The sequence below is a fragment of the Gastrolobium bilobum genome, unplaced genomic scaffold (genome assembly GCF_033153095.1).
Source record: "Gastrolobium bilobum isolate Gb01-03AN ecotype WA unplaced genomic scaffold, APGP_CSIRO_Gbil_v1 utg1409, whole genome shotgun sequence".
Classification (NCBI taxonomy): domain Eukaryota; kingdom Viridiplantae; phylum Streptophyta; class Magnoliopsida; order Fabales; family Fabaceae; genus Gastrolobium; species Gastrolobium bilobum.
Window position 1 is genome coordinate 396657 of NW_026898052.1, and position 15851 is coordinate 412507.

Below are 15851 nucleotides of genomic sequence, written 5' to 3' on the forward strand. Positions count from 1 at the left end.
GGGGTTGTTGTGATGATCTGAGAGTTGTTTTAATGCATTTCTATGATCAAAGCCTTGCCTGAAATGTTTACGCGAGGCTGATTAGGCTGACTCTCTTTCTTAAGGGAGGGGAAGGAAGAATAATGCACCTCTTATTTGCGGAGTTTTTAACATCTGATTAAAGTTGATCTCAGTATATTTTGCATGCTCACATTTTAATAGGTTACATCACACGACGTGATGATGTGCTTGGTAGCACCAATCATTATTTCGGAAAGGAATAGTACTACTAGTAAAATCTCATGGAGCTTCATTTTGATTTGACTAATGCCTGAATTAAAAATGATTGGTTTATTTTCATTAAGCTGCAAGCATTTCATTTTGTTGAAACAAAATTCCTTAAACCAGTATCGCTTTCTAGTTTCTACTGGGCTGGCAAAAACGAGCTAACCTGTCGGGTTGGCTCGTAACCCGTCACAAATGAGCCGGGTTGGGTTGGCCTAAATGAGCTGCCAACCTGAGTCAAGTCAACCCGAGCCAACCCGGACAAAAACGAGCTAGCCCGCGGGTCAAACGGGCCAGCTCGTGGGTTGGGTTTTTTTTTTAAAAAAATTAATAATATAAAAAATTGCCCTACCCATATCCATTCTGGTTCGAAAAGCAAATGTTTATTCTGCAACTTATGTTATAGTTGGAACACCTCGAGGTCTTCATAAAATCCGGCCATCTGCTTCTGTAGCTAACTACTATGCTAAGAAGTTATCCAAGGATTGTTGGGTTCTTGCTGTTAATAATGGGAAAGTTGTGTTCAAGAGAGATGGCTCACCAGCAACTCGTGCTGACTTAAAAGGTTTCAACTTTATTTTATTTTTTTCTTGTTCTGTATTGAGATGTGAATCTCATTGACATGGTAGAGTTCTCAGTCAATGAGTTTGTTGCAGGATTTCACTTGGATCAAAGAAATGGGTTGCTCAGTTCATTTCACTGGACACTCAGCAATCCGCGAGCCAACCCGTTGGCAACATTTTGAGCTAACTCGCGAGCTTTTTTTGGGCCAACCCGTGAGCTTTTTTCTGAGCCAACCTTAACCCGACTCGAGTCGGGCTGGGTTGAATTTCTTGACTCGTTTTTTTTTTCGAGCCAACCCTAACCCGGCTCGTTTTTTTTGGGTTGAGCCGGGTTTGCCCGTTTTGCCAACCCTAGTTTCTACAGTTCAGATGAATTGTCAACATCATGCAAGTTACTAGAAGGTGGAGTAAAAAAATTATATGCAAGCAATAATTCATAATTACCGTTTATAAAGAGAGTATGGCAATGCCAATTAGACCAAATAATGAAGGAATACTGTGACGTGACCTTCAATTTTATATTTTACTGTAAATGCTCCGATACCTTCAATTTTAAATGATGAGTCGATAACCAATATTTTAAAGAGTATTGATAAATATTTTTTTTTTTTATCAAGTGTGTGTGTTTGGATAACCAATATAGAATTAGTCGTCTATAAAGTATATTTCGAAAGCATTATCTTTTTTTTTTTTTTTGGTTATAAAAGATGAGTGGGTTGAAATGGAGATAAAAAATAGTTTTTGTAAGAATATATTGTTTGGTATAAAACTCTTAAAGATATTACTAAAAAGTAAAAAATAATATAAATTTATACAATAATACGTAATGGTGAAACACGGTGGAGATGAGAGGCGTGTTTTTAACAAAAAGCCAACTACATAAGAGTAGTACTTTATCTTTTTTTTTGTGTGTGGAATAAATATATCTTTTACGTACATAAAGGTAAATGAATTTTTTTTTTTCTTTCTCTCTCTTTTCCGTATATGGCCAAATGACACTAATCACTAAACTTTTTTTAAATTTTATTTCTACATTTAACCCCATAAACTTATTTCTTCAAATAAAGTCTTTTTTGGGTTCCTAACAAAAAAATACGGTCTCAATTTTCGTCTCTTACAAAAACAGACCTATATTAGTTATTTTTTGGAACTAAATTGGATTTTTATTAAATTTTTTTGGACCATATTTTCAAAGAACTGGAATTGTAGAGGGATTAAAAGTTAAGTTTTTTTTGTAAGGGACGAAAGTAGAGACATTGTTGTTTATTAGGAGTTCAAAAGAGGCTTTACTCTATTTCTTATAACTATCTTTTATTGCAGAGTAAAGGTTGGTTCTCAACAAAAATTACGGAGTCCAATATAATCCTTTAAAAAAAATTTACTCGTGGTTCTTCTGAATTTCAAAATAGATTCGGTTAGTCAAAATCGTGATCTTCTGAATTTAAAGAAGACCTATATTAGTCCCTTAAAAGAACTAACATGAGTTTATTTTGGAATTCAGACAGACACAAGTAGATTTTTTTGTTTTCTAATAGATTAAACTGGACCCTGTAAATTTTATTGAGGATCCAAAAAAATAATTTACTCTTTATTTTTTTTAAAAATGCATTTAAATGTTCTCTCTTTCGTTTTTCTACCCAGATATATGATAGATGCGATGGGGATGTGTAAATTTCAAGCGGGGAAGAAGTATTTCCACAATTTCTTATAGGGTCACGACTCACGATAGTTTTGAGATCGAGGACAAGAATTGTACAAAAACCAATGTACAATCATAACGACGAACCTTTTCCATTTTGTAATATGTAAGTTTGTCTTGTTGGCGAAGATGCCTGACAAAAATGCAAGAGGATTCTCTAAGGCCGCGGGTATACGGTGGACCGGTGGAACATTAAAAAATAGCCGTTAGATATATTATTATTCAAATGAATGACTATGATTTATCACCTATTATTCTAAAGTTTGATTTTAATTTATTTTGAATAAGGCATAAAACTTACCTTGTGAGCCTAGAGAAAGGGCCCTAGTGAGATTCTTGAGAGGTCTTCTAATAGGATATTAAGATATTCAAATGTAATAGAGAATAAGTGAAATTTAAATGTAATAGAGAATAAGTGAAATTTATATATGAAAGAACTCATAAACTTTCATATAAGTTAATAATAAGCTAACTAAAATTTATATATGAGAGAACTCATAAACTCAATATATATTTTATGATTTTTAGTTTAGATATGATATTAGACTCATTTATTATGATAGGTATAAAATAACCCATTAATAATAATTTATCGTGACCTATGACTCGGGAGAGGAGGTGAGAACTGAGAGTTATGAAGCACCGACACTTCAAAAATTCTGACGTATCGTGTCCGGCACTTTCCGACACTCCGACACTCCTCGACACTTTAACAAGTGTTATAGAAATTCAAAAAAAGGTTCAAAGGTTGCGTTGCGTTGAGTTTTTAGTTTCAACTATTAGATTTATTGAATTTCGATTACTTTTTTATTGAGTTTAATATAAATATTCGGGATATATTATATTTCTTTGCAAAATTGATGAATATTATAAGTTTAGTTTTATTTTTTTGTTAAATTATTGAATATTAAATATAATATACACTATATAATTTAAAAATATTATTTAATATCAAAACGTGTCCTAACGTGTCAAAATCTAACATTTTTTTGAATTAACGTGTCGGAGTGTTATGTCATATCGTGTCACATGTCCCGTATCAATATCGATGCTACATAGACTGGGGGGATAATTAAATATATGTAGAGATTGAATTTCACTAGTCATTATATATGTCCAGATTCTTAATTGAAATGGTTCGATTTTAACTTCTAACTGAAAAAATGGTTTGATTTTAAAAAGTGAATGAAAATTAATTTTCATTTGATTGAATTGAAATAATAACAATTTCACTTAATTTCAAACAATTTAGAGTAATATTTAAAAAAAAACTATTTACCCCTTATTCTATTGTTATTATTATTATTAATTTTTATGTGGCTGCAGATCAGAAAATTTGTAGCAACATTTACTTCTATCAAGATCTACTTCCGGATCTTGAATTTTTTTTTTTTTTTTAATTTCAGAATACGATTCCGTATCTTACGAGAACAGAATTGAGCAACCTTTATTATTATTACCTCTTGATATTTCAGATAATCGAGTAACGATCAATACATACTGCAGGGACACGCACTCCTGAAAACTGAAAAGGTTGGTGAAAACAAGACAAGTTTCGTAAACATCGCGATATGTTCGAATCTACGGATAATCATGTGACTAGTACCAGCCCACTGAATGTGAGATACCTGCGGTCAATGTCTTAGATGGTAACATTGTCATTTTACGCAGCCCAAAACCGTCACCTGGAAGTTCCAAGTCACAAAAACTCTGCCATTATTGTGATTATATGATTTATTTTTATTCTTTATTTATATTTTTGTCTCTACTATTATTAAGTTTGAAAATTTGGTAGGACCCATGATCAGCAATTTGTATCTGTTCCTCTGACTTTGTCTGAGTCTGAGCTGTTTTTTTTTGAATTTGGCACACAATTCTTTTTGAAAAATAAAAATAAAAAAGAAAAACCTGGTAGCAAGAGAAGGATTCTTCTTCTTCTTCTTCTCTACTTATTGAATACTTATCCAAGTGAGATTTTGGATTCTTCAATTTGAGATGGCATCATTTGCAGGCACTACCCAAAAGTGTAAAGCATGCGAGAAGACAGTGTACTTGGTGGATCAGCTCACTGCTGATAACAAGGTCTATCATAAATCTTGCTTCAGATGTCACCACTGCAAGGGTACCCTCAAGGTGACTTCACTTCTTTTCTTTTCTTCAAAAAACACCAGAGAACATGTTCTTAAATTCAGTGTTTTCTTTATATGTATGATGCGTTTGGCTTTCATCCCCACACCCGCTTTATTCAGAAAACCCACATCTTTTTTGTTTTTATCAGTTTGGTGTCCACAATTAGTTGATTCACTTGGTTCTCTTTTTTGATTAATGACGATTTGTATGCTTCATTGCATGATGGTTAGTGTTTCATAAGGAAACTTGATGAGGATACCTACTACAAAATTTGTTCTGTTTCCAGTAATTATTATATAATGCTTTGTGCATAATTTGAACCGGATTGTTAGAGAAAATGAGTGGTTTAATCATAAAATTGAGGACGGGAGATAGTTATTAGATGTTGAGGAAAATCAAGATTGACATAGAATGAGGAAGTAAGGATGCATTGTTTGAGGTTCCTGATTGACCTAAATGTTGGAATCAAGGCTTGATATTTTAATTAAATGAAGTTAAGGTTATCTTGCTGCTATTCACCCCTTTTTGGTTTTTTCTTCTATTCTTCAAAGAATGCTTCACACTCTTCTGCATATGTCATTTGCAGTTCCAAATATTTTTTGTAACCAGAGAATCTCTTGCTCTTGTATGATCGATCATGCATTTGAACGTCTTTTGGCATGATCCAACATCACACTTGGACACTTGGTATTCTGTTGTCCTTTCATCTGTGGTGACCTAAAAGAAACTAATCTCACTTTGCTATATTTATTTGTTTATTTTGCTTACGGAAATTTAAGAATCACCTTTGAACCTGCAAAGCATACCATTAATTTAACTGCTCTCTTATTCAGTGATATTTGAAAATAGGATGCACATTAAATTACAACTATCCATTTCCATGGTATCCATTTGATTCGTTATATATTTATTTATTTTAATTAGAATCTGTAAGCCAGTCACATGAAATAGAAACCAATGTCTGTTTGGATGAAAGTTTGGGATTGTGTTGCAACATTTTGGTTGAAGTTGAACCTGCAAAGCATACCATGTCAATAATCTAATTGCTATGTCTTATTCAATGCGATATTTGTGTTTGGGGTGCACATTAAATTGCAGTTATTCATTATTTCATTTCCAAAGTGTTCCTTCGATTCAATCAATTTTAGATTTCAAAAAGAAAATTAGAATCTGTAAGCCAGTCACCCAAAATAGGAGCCAATTTCTATTTGTATGAAAGTTTGGGATTCTGTGTCAACTTTCTGGTTGTTTCTTTTAGAAGCTTCAAGCTTGAAATAGAGAAAGATTATGTGATGGATATATCTTTAATCCTCTTTTCCTCATGCATCCCTGCAGTTGAGTAATTTTTGTTCCTTTGAGGGCGTTTTATACTGTAAGCCTCATTTTGATCAACTCTTTAAGATGACTGGCAGTTTGGACAAAAGTTTCGAAGGTGAATTGTTGTCATTTAGTTGTTTCCAATACATAAACACTTTTAAAGTTCTAGTATATTTTTCAGTTCAGCCTGTTTCCTAGTTTGTTTCCTCTTATTTCCTCTTAGATTTTATTTTTACTACTTGTAGGTATTCCAAGAACTGCTAGACGTGAAAGATCTACCGATCAGGTTTTTCAAATCTTATTAATATGCAAAATATCCTTTCTCATCCTTAGGATTCTTATTTAGTGTTTTTAAATGAAGGTTTTTATACCTTTATGTTTGATTCCCATTTAGTAAATTCTCTCTCTCTCTCTCTCTGGAATTCTTCAGGTCCAAACCAATAGCAAGGTTTCAAATTTGTTTGCCGGAACTCAGGAAAAATGTCTTGCTTGCAAGAAAACAGTGTACCCAATTGAAAAGGTATATAACTATTTTTACCAATTTTTTCATATCTAGTGAAAATGATCTTTGCTGTTGAAATCTTGTTATTTCTAAATTATTATATAGAGTAAAACAAGGAGTCCGAGAATCTATCAATTCATGTTTTCTGCATGCTTTCATCAAAATTAGACGTCTATACATGTGAAGACATAAGATGTCTATTACTTCTTTGCTCAACATTATTAACATAGACATATTTACTTAGTTCCCCTCACAAAAATCATTTGATTGGTATCCCAAAGAAGTGGAATATGGTGTTCCTCTTTTTGATCTAAGTCTAGCAGCTGTAAGAACTTTAGACTTAAATTTGGCTCAAGCAGAGATGAAAATAAAAATTAAACCTGCGATAATCAATACAGAGAGCCCATCAAGCAAATGATAGCTAGAACCATAGGAAATCTGAGCTAAAAGTTATTTGTGAAGTGAGGAATAAAGAAATAAAAGAGCCAAAATTTAACACAATTAAAATAAACAATCAAATAAAAATCTAGTGACATGGAGTGAGGGAGCTATTTTTAAACTATGAGATGTTGTTAATTTTTGAAACAATACTAGTGTTTTACATCATACTGTGTCCTATATTCATGATGGCACTCTCTACTGTTCTTTTTCAGGTAGCTGTTGATGGAGCATCTTACCATAAGGCATGTTTCAGGTGCACCCATGGAGGATGTGTAATTAGCCCATCAAATTATGTGGCCCACGAACATCGTCTTTATTGTAGGCACCACCATACTCAATTGTTCAAGCAGAAAGGTAACTTCAGTCAACTTGACAAGCAAGAAAATGTTGAAGGGGAGACTAAGAACACAACAACTTTCAGTCAACTTGACAAGCAAGAAAATGTTGAAGGGGAGACTAAGAACACAACAACTTTCAGGCAACTTGACAAGCAAGAAAATGTTGAAGGGGAGACTGAGAACACAACAACTGAGTAATACCATGCAACTTTCAAGTTAAAGTGGAAATAGAAGTCTAGATGGTGACTCTTTTTCAGGCATAAGATGCCATTGTTTAAATCCACATTTCTCTTTGTTTATCATATATGTGATTGTTTTTGTGCGACAAATTTTGAGGTTGAGAATTGAGAAGTAATTAGTAGATATTTGGGCTTGTTTTTCCAATTCATCATATGGCAGGCCCATCTGCATTCTGCTTGAAGCTTTATGATGTTTGTATTTTTCATTACTATAATCACATCTGGTCCTCTCAGTAAATGTCCTGCTGAATTCTAGTTTTCACTTTTACAAATTTCAAGACTTGTATCTGTAGAACGTATTTCTTCATAATTTTGAGTTTAATGGACAGGTAGGAAAAAATAGGATCAACCCTGTTCATTTAATTATCATGGACTGGTTGAAGTCTCAACTTACACTAAAAGAAAGAAAAAGGAAAAAGATAGCGCTTAGTAGTCAGTTGATTTAATGCTTGCTGTGAAATGTGAATGTACAATATATACATAACTTTTTTGAGGTAGTTAGTCCGCTACAACTCTTATCTCCCGCTTGTAGGACTTGTGCCTGAGATATAGGGTTATATATACATGCTTTTTTAAATTTACTTGATTAGTTGATGCAGCCAGCAGAAAGGATTTCATAATGAATGGCATGCAAGTTGACTTTATTTCCTAAATGCAATGCCTCATGAAACTTCGCAAAAAGTCATACATTCTCGGTCAACTCTTAAGGATATTTTTTGTTTATGAAGTATGAATTATGCTCCCTTGTGATGATTGATCTTCCATGCTTCTAAGGATATTTTTTGTTTGTAGAAATATGAAATATGAAATATGAATTAGCTCTTAAAATCATAGACACCCGCTTTCTAATTATTTCACTCTCATTCTTACCAATACACAAAGAGTATGCAATAAAGAGAATGAGAAAAAAATCCTAGGGTTGGGCTCAGTTGGTAAGTGAACTGTGCCCCAAGGATATGTGGGCATAGATGATGATTTTCGGATAGGAGATTAGTTTTATCTTTTCTTCGATGAAAATGATTCAATACACTCTCTATTTTAATGAAGAGCTAGTCTTAGAGGTATACTTCGAGAACAAAGTGCTAGAGAAAGTTGAGTGAGAATACCTCCATGGAAACTAAAAAAGAGAGAGAGAGAGAGAGAGAGAATGAGAAAAAGTAAGAGAGTCAGAGATCATCTTCTTGCGGAACTGTGTTGTGAAAGAGATAATATAAATTCATAAATTAAAATGGTAGTTATGAGAAATTTTAAAATATGCACGGCCTATTATAGCTTGCACTCAAATTGAAAATAAGGATACGTGGATCATATTAGAAAGGGAAAAATATTTGTCAATCCCTATTAGAAATGTATCTAAATTGTTTTTTAGTAAATAAAAGTTTAAGTGAGATTAGATACCAGTATCTCACTAGGGTCAGTAGAGACCTCCAATCTCTTTTGAGAATTTTCGATAAAGATTACATATCACCCAGCAACAAAATCTTCAAATTGGCCAACGGGGTTTGAACCCACATCCATCACCACGCTATTGATGGGTACGAATTAAACCCTTAATCAACTGTGCTCACCTTTATTGGTAAAATGTATGTAATTTTTCATAAAAAGAAAACCTCTATGAAAGTTAATTTTAGACAATGTTTAAATTCCCCATATCTAATATGAATAGAGAAAAGGTATTTTTGGCTCAATTATCTATGCGCATCTTCCATGATTGTTCATCATAAAGAATGGAAACGAAGGGATATTGACAAACAAAAAAGAAAGAAGGAAAGGACGAACTGCGTGATGTTATTGATTTTTTAAACATTAACAAAGGCACTTATGGAGAAAAAAAGTTAAAAAGCAAAAGCTTGGTGCGCCGAATGGAAGGAATTCTATGTATTGTTTGATACAATCTGGGGTCTCCTCGTGCAGTGAAACAAACTTTCATGCGTAGGAAGTGCACGAGTGGTGAGAGCCGGTTGCAATTGTCTTATTCTTAAGTTTTATTTGTGTGGCTTAAAGCTTAAATACGTTTGGATTAAATTTGATTTTCCTTATTAAAAGTTAGGGAAATAGATATATCATGTTGTAGAAAATTGGTTGTGTCATGCTATAGACACAACCAATGTGGACCCCGTCACTTTCTTTTCTTTTCTTTTCTTTTTATTTTAAAAGTGGTGGGGTCCACATTAGTTGTATCTATAGCATGACACAACTAATTTCCTACAACATGATACATCTATTTCCCTAAAAGTTATGCCTGATAAGAAATATATGAGTATATGTTTTGGACCAGCCTCACACGCCAATGCCAAAGGTAGGCTCTTTTAGAGGTTCATTAAGTAGTGTTTGGTAGGTGAATTTTTTTTAGAATATTAAGAAAGCGGTAGATGGGATTCACAAATGATCATGTTTGGTACCGAATAGGAAAAATTTGCCTAGGAAAAAAATTTTGAGGGCAAAATTTTTGTAGTATAAAAACGAAGGAAAATGTCCACTTGGGAATACCACCTTGATGGTGGTATTTTGATTTCTCCAGCAAACTCAAACTTGTAACAATTTTATACCAAATTTTTTTCGGAATATTTCGAACTACCAAACAACTTTTTTTTTTAACTTTCTGAGAAAAATCACTTTCTCACCATTTTCACAATAATTATATTTTCTTGGTAAAAAAAATTTTTCCTCTCCTAATCGCCCCTTAAGCAATTACTCTTCCATCTTTCGCGAGAATAATAGATTTCATAGCGGAGGATCTCTCACTCCCTACATAGTTTACCACAATACACGTTGTGATGTGTTTCCTCACTCACAGCAATGAGATAAAGAATATAAAGTTATAACTCATTTCTCATCTATATATGCATATACCATTTTTCATTCATTTAAGAGGTATCTAACATTTATCACTTTTATAATTCGTTACATTGTTGAAATTTAGAGCTTGAAACATAGAGCATTGAATATAAACATAATAACTCCACTTGTTCCCGAACTTTAGTTCATATATACCACTTCTTATAAGAATATTTCTATAACGACTGTAAATTTTTGTAAATTTACACCAACATCTTAGTATCACTGGTTCAGCTTATGGAGTGTAATGTAGTAGCCTCCTCATCTCTATTTTCACTTAAAAAAGTTTTATATAATGACTTGGAACAATATCATCAGATCAAGTCAGAAAATAAAAAAAAGCGAAAAGACAGCACAAAGGCAGTCTTTTGCTTTACCAGCTATATATAGACAGAAAGTCGAGGAACAAATAATGAAATGGACCATGAGAAAAAATGTTCTACTTTTTTTTTCGGGCTACAAAAAAAAGTTTTCTACTTCTAATGCAACGAAAAGATATCTCTAGGGTGTCATGGATGTTTAAAGTGATATATTCCACCCAGCCACTTCGAGTGCAAGTGTTTCAAAAAGTAAACCTTGTGCCTCAGGAAATTCTTTCCATATATATTTTTTTTAATTTTTATCACAATATATATTGGAACATGCAATAATTAGTGACATGGTATTATACGTTTAGTTTATTATTTTTTTAAGTTATTGAATATTAAATAAAATATATACTAAATAAATTAAAAATATTATTTAATATCAAAATGTGTCATAACATGTTGAAATCTAATATTTTTTAGAATTAACGTGTCAGAGTGTCATGTCGTATCGTGTCTCCTATCCTATGTCAGTGTACGTGCAACATAACTTATCATTGTGACTAATTTATGCCCGTATATCTTAATGAATAATTTTATTCAAATAATATAATTAATTTATATTTTTTATTAAATATTATCAAATTTATATTTAAAATATAAAATACATTAAAAACTTTACACAAATAATAAATTTAAATATGTACACTTTTTTCATTGGGGGAGGTTATACTTATCATTTTTTTTTCTTACCACCACTTATAACCAGTCTTATTATCGTTGGATCAAAGGTTATAAAATAACATCAAGTGATAGCCATTGACTTGATTTTGATCCAACCAATTAGTTGTAAGAGGTGGTTAAAAAGAGAGAGTAAGTATAACCTATTTCCTTTTTATTTACTTTAACTATCATTTGTAATATTAGTTAGGGAAAAATGTTTCTGCAGTTAATGCAGATAAGTTATCTGCATTTATTTTCAAAACGACGTCGTTTTGGTATTAAAATCTTAAAAAATTATAAATATAAAGACTATTATTACCCTGAAATAAATTAAAATTACAAAAACACCATGATTTCTTTCTCAAAACGACGTCGTATTGGGCTTACTGCAGATAACTTGTCTGCAGTAACTGCTGAAAAAGCGAACCCTATTAGTTATTTTGGTAAACTAATATTATTCGATTTTAATTTTTAGGGTCGAAGAAGTGGCAAAATGGGTCGGCTCGCCTCGCTTCTTGAATGTGGGTTGAAAAGCTCAACCTACCCCGTTTTATGTGGGTTGACAAGTTAACCCGCTTAAAAATAAATTAAAAATTAATAAAAATTATATTTTATGAATTTTATAATATTATTTGTTTTCATTTCACACTCCCCTTAGTTTTTTTCCTAATCTCAAGCCTAAATATATTCTAATATTCAGTCAGACATTCTTTAGTATTTATTTTTGCCTCCATATATGAATAGTCTTTGTCATAAATAAAGTTTTTCTTCTTTATTTTTTCTAGGGTTGTACTAAGATTAAAAAAAAATTAGATATCACAAAAGTGTAGTGACAAATAAAATACAACCTAAAAAATACCCAATGGGCCAACCCACCCCAACCCGTCTCGAACCCGTTTTGACCCGCAATCAGGCAAAGTAGGTTGAGGTGGGTTGGTGGGTTGAGATGTGTAATCAAACCTGACCGGTTTTGGTGGGCTGATAAGTCAGGTTCAATCCATATTGCCACCTCTAGTCGGTGGTTAGTGACATGGTTGGTGCGGTGGTGGTAGACAGGGTAGGGTGGCCAATTAAAATGGTGGTGGTGGCAGTTGTGGGAGCTGGTGCCTATGGCTAATGATGACGGTGATGATTGGTGCATGATGCATGTTGGTTGGGGGTGGTCGTGGCCTAAGGTGGTGGCTGGTTGGTAGTGGTAGCGGTGGCCAACAACGATGAAGGCAATAATGGTAGCTGGCCAGGGGTAGTGGTTGGTGCAATGGTTGAAGCTGGGGTTGCATGGAAGTGGTGGTGGCGACTGATGGCAATAATGGTGATGGTGGTTGGTCTAGTGGCGGCAGGCGAAGGTGGTTGGTGAAAGTGGTGGATGACTCGTGGTATGTGTGGGGGCTTATCGATGGTAGTGGTGATGGTCAGTAGCTCATTGTAATATGGTAACCTATGAAGCACCTACACTTCAAAAATCTTGACGTGTCGTGTCTGACACTTCCCGACACTTCGACATTTCCCGACACTCTAATATCCGTTGCAAAGACTCAAAAAATGTTCAAAGGTTACGTTGCATTGCATTTTGAGTTCCAACTATTAGATTCGTTAGATTACGATTACAATTTTATTGAGTTTAATATAAACATTTGAGATATTTATGTTTCTTTGTAAAATTGATGGGTATTATAAGTTTAGCCTAATTTTCTTGTTAAATTATTGAATATTAAATATAATATACACTACATAAATTAAAAATATTATATAATATCGAAACGTGTCCTGACCTGTCGAAATGTAATATTTTTTAGAATTAACGTGTCGGAGTGTCGTGTCGCGTCGTATCTCGTGTCCTGTGTTGGTGCAACATAAACGGTAACAACAGGTGTTGTTTGCAGTAGTGTGTGATAGAGGTGACTGATTAGCAGCGACGTTAACGATGATGGTTCACCGGTGGCTAGGACTAATCCTCATGTGCCCAATATTTTTTTGGAGATATTCCAATTGGTTCATCGCTTCGCGACTAATCCGATTCGGAGAGGGTCACGAAATTAAAGCTTTAAACTCCTCCTAAAAACGATACTGAAAAAATTAAACATATGATGTTACCTCGTGTGCTCAATATAGTTATAGGGACGGGATAAAATGAATGAAGAGGATATTCTTATCTCGAATTTGGATTAGGTAGATTTTAGAGTAATAGCTAAATTACATTAAGTGATATTGCATGTGTCAACTTTACACAATTATCCAAGAACATGAACCCAGAGGAGAATTTATCATCTTATTTGTTTCTGGCCTTCCATGAAGCTCAATATACTATATTTAATTTCCACATGACTCAGCAATCATCGAGTTCTTTTTTTTTTTTCTTTTTTTTTCCTCAGTTGGTCCTCTGTCCCTCACACCACATGTGGGTATAAGATTGAAAACACAAATCAGCTGGCAGCCTCTGAGATGCTTTGTAAAGAGGGTTGCCAAAATCTTGTCTTAGCTGTAGCACTCGCAACACTATTAGTTGATGCCGTTGTCCTTGGTCGAGGTCTTTCAGGTTTGGTTTCCTGATAACATAAATAGAAGTAAGAACTATATGAATGACAACAGCACCAATAACAAATTAGTGCATACAATAGATCTCTATAAACTGCAACGCTTATTTTATTGTTCATGTAAATTCTTTGATGCAGATGTCTGTGTTACAAGTCCCACATTAAGGTGACCTCAAGATACTCTCACCCTTTGAGCTAATATTTGGGGTGGTGACCTCAAGGTCCGTAACAATTGGTGTTTTCATTGAGAGTTGGAGTCACGGAAAAAGCTACCTATAGGCTGGATTAAGGTGCCTTTGGGCACTGAATACTGATAAGTGAGTAAAGTCGTCCCAAAGAGAGGAAAGGGCTACCGTCGGGTCAATGTAGATAGAGTGAAAGCCGCCGTGGACGTCGGCTCTTAAAGGGGGTGACAATGTTACAAGTCCCACATTAGTTGCCTATACAACTAATGTGGAGTTTAAAAGACTTTGGACACTCCCACTCTTTGAACTAGCTTTTGGGATGGTGACCTCAAGGTCCGTAATATTCTGTCTCACTATTCTGGAGAGGAAATGGTTCAAGAAAAGGAAAATTAACAAGTAGCAACTAGCAAGTTCCGAAATAATTGAATCAATTTACAAACTCAACCCTTTAAAATACCCCAACAGTAACCAAATAACATTGGTCGGCACAAATAGAAAGGAACTTGTATCCCTTAACTAGTGATATTGTATTTGAGCCTTGAAAATGAAAAAAATGGCTGCCCTCTCTATAAGATTTTATAGTGCTCGAACCGGACTGGTCCGAATGATGAACAGTCCGAGGAGACTAAAAAAAAATCCCAAGATAGTGTTTGGTTGAAGGTTTACTTTGGGATTGATGGGAAAGTGTAAGTAGATATTGGAAAATATCACGTTTGGTTCAGGTTTTTTCAAAAAATACCAGGCAAATAGGATAGATGTAAAAATGACTTTTGTGTTGATTTTTGGATGAAATTCACTGTTACAGAATACCACTTGATGTTACAAAATACCACTTGAGATGTGGTATTTTGAGATAACTGGGGAAGTGAAAAAATAGGTGCAAAGTTTCTCCCGAACATAGATTTTGCATATTTAAATAAATTTCCTTGGTAATATTTGGGTCAACCAAATAACTTTTTTTACATTTTCCTACCAAACTCACTTTCCAACCATTTCCCTAGTAAAAAAAAATTTCTCCCGAACCAAACATTACCCAATAGTAAAATTAACTGTTTATCAAAATGATTTTTCTTAAAGAAATGTTCTTTGGCGTAAACAGAGAGACAACACATCAAGCACCACTCAATTAGCTGTTCCCGTTCTAAAAGATCAAACAAATCTCTGGCTGAAATAACATATTACTTGGAAGTAAAAATAGTATAAAAAATAAATAAAAAACATAGATTTACCTGGTTTTCCTCTGGGTCAGACCTCCTTGCTGCATTTTCATTCTCCAACCCGAGTTTTTCCTTCACCAAAACTGGGTTTTGAGCAGACTCTGACACGTTTTGCTTAATCTTTTTCTTTTCCCTCAGGCCCTTCATGGCCTCTAAAGTTAACCCAAGAAGCAAGAAAAGGCTCAAATTTAGAAGATGCATAAAAATGTCAAGAGCAAATTACAGGAATACAGAAAGGGTGTACTGTACGTAGTAGCAACAAACCTTGAGTTGTGACGAGTCTATAAACTTGGCCAAGAACGAGTGTATCAGTGGACTTGAGAAGCTTGATGCGAGTTAGCCGAACTGGGTTGGTGTTTGTGTCATTCTTATTATTTGGGCAATTTTCAATGTCCTTGGTTGGACACAATGTGGTGGAGATTATGAGAGCAACAAAATGACCAGGGTTCGTTTTCATAACTCTGCTTACACTCACAGGCGAATAAAATCTCTCTACTTTCCCACTGGGGTGTTGTATCACTAGTGTTGCTGAATCAATGGCTTGGCAATTTCCCAT

At 33.9% G+C, this 15851-nt stretch overlaps 2 protein-coding genes across 2 annotated transcripts; one reads left to right on the forward strand and one right to left on the reverse strand.

The window, feature by feature from the left end:
* Positions 1-4446: 4446 nt before the first annotated feature.
* LOC133312450 (LIM domain-containing protein WLIM1-like) lies at positions 4447-7706 on the forward strand. The gene is made up of 5 exons (XM_061513644.1): positions 4447-4659; positions 5992-6088; positions 6219-6259; positions 6404-6493; positions 7129-7706. Exons 1-5 carry the CDS (start codon positions 4522-4524, stop codon positions 7450-7452), a joined length of 690 nt encoding a protein of 229 aa, XP_061369628.1. The 5' UTR covers positions 4447-4521; the 3' UTR covers positions 7453-7706.
* Positions 7707-13782: 6076 nt separating this feature from the next.
* Positions 13783-15851, reverse strand: LOC133312469 (uncharacterized). The gene is made up of 3 exons (XM_061513669.1): positions 15560-15851; positions 15308-15447; positions 13783-13905 (listed from the first exon to the last, which is right to left on the reverse strand). The coding sequence occupies exons 1-3, from the start codon at positions 15849-15851 to the stop codon at positions 13783-13785; spliced, it is 555 nt and encodes a 184-aa protein (XP_061369653.1).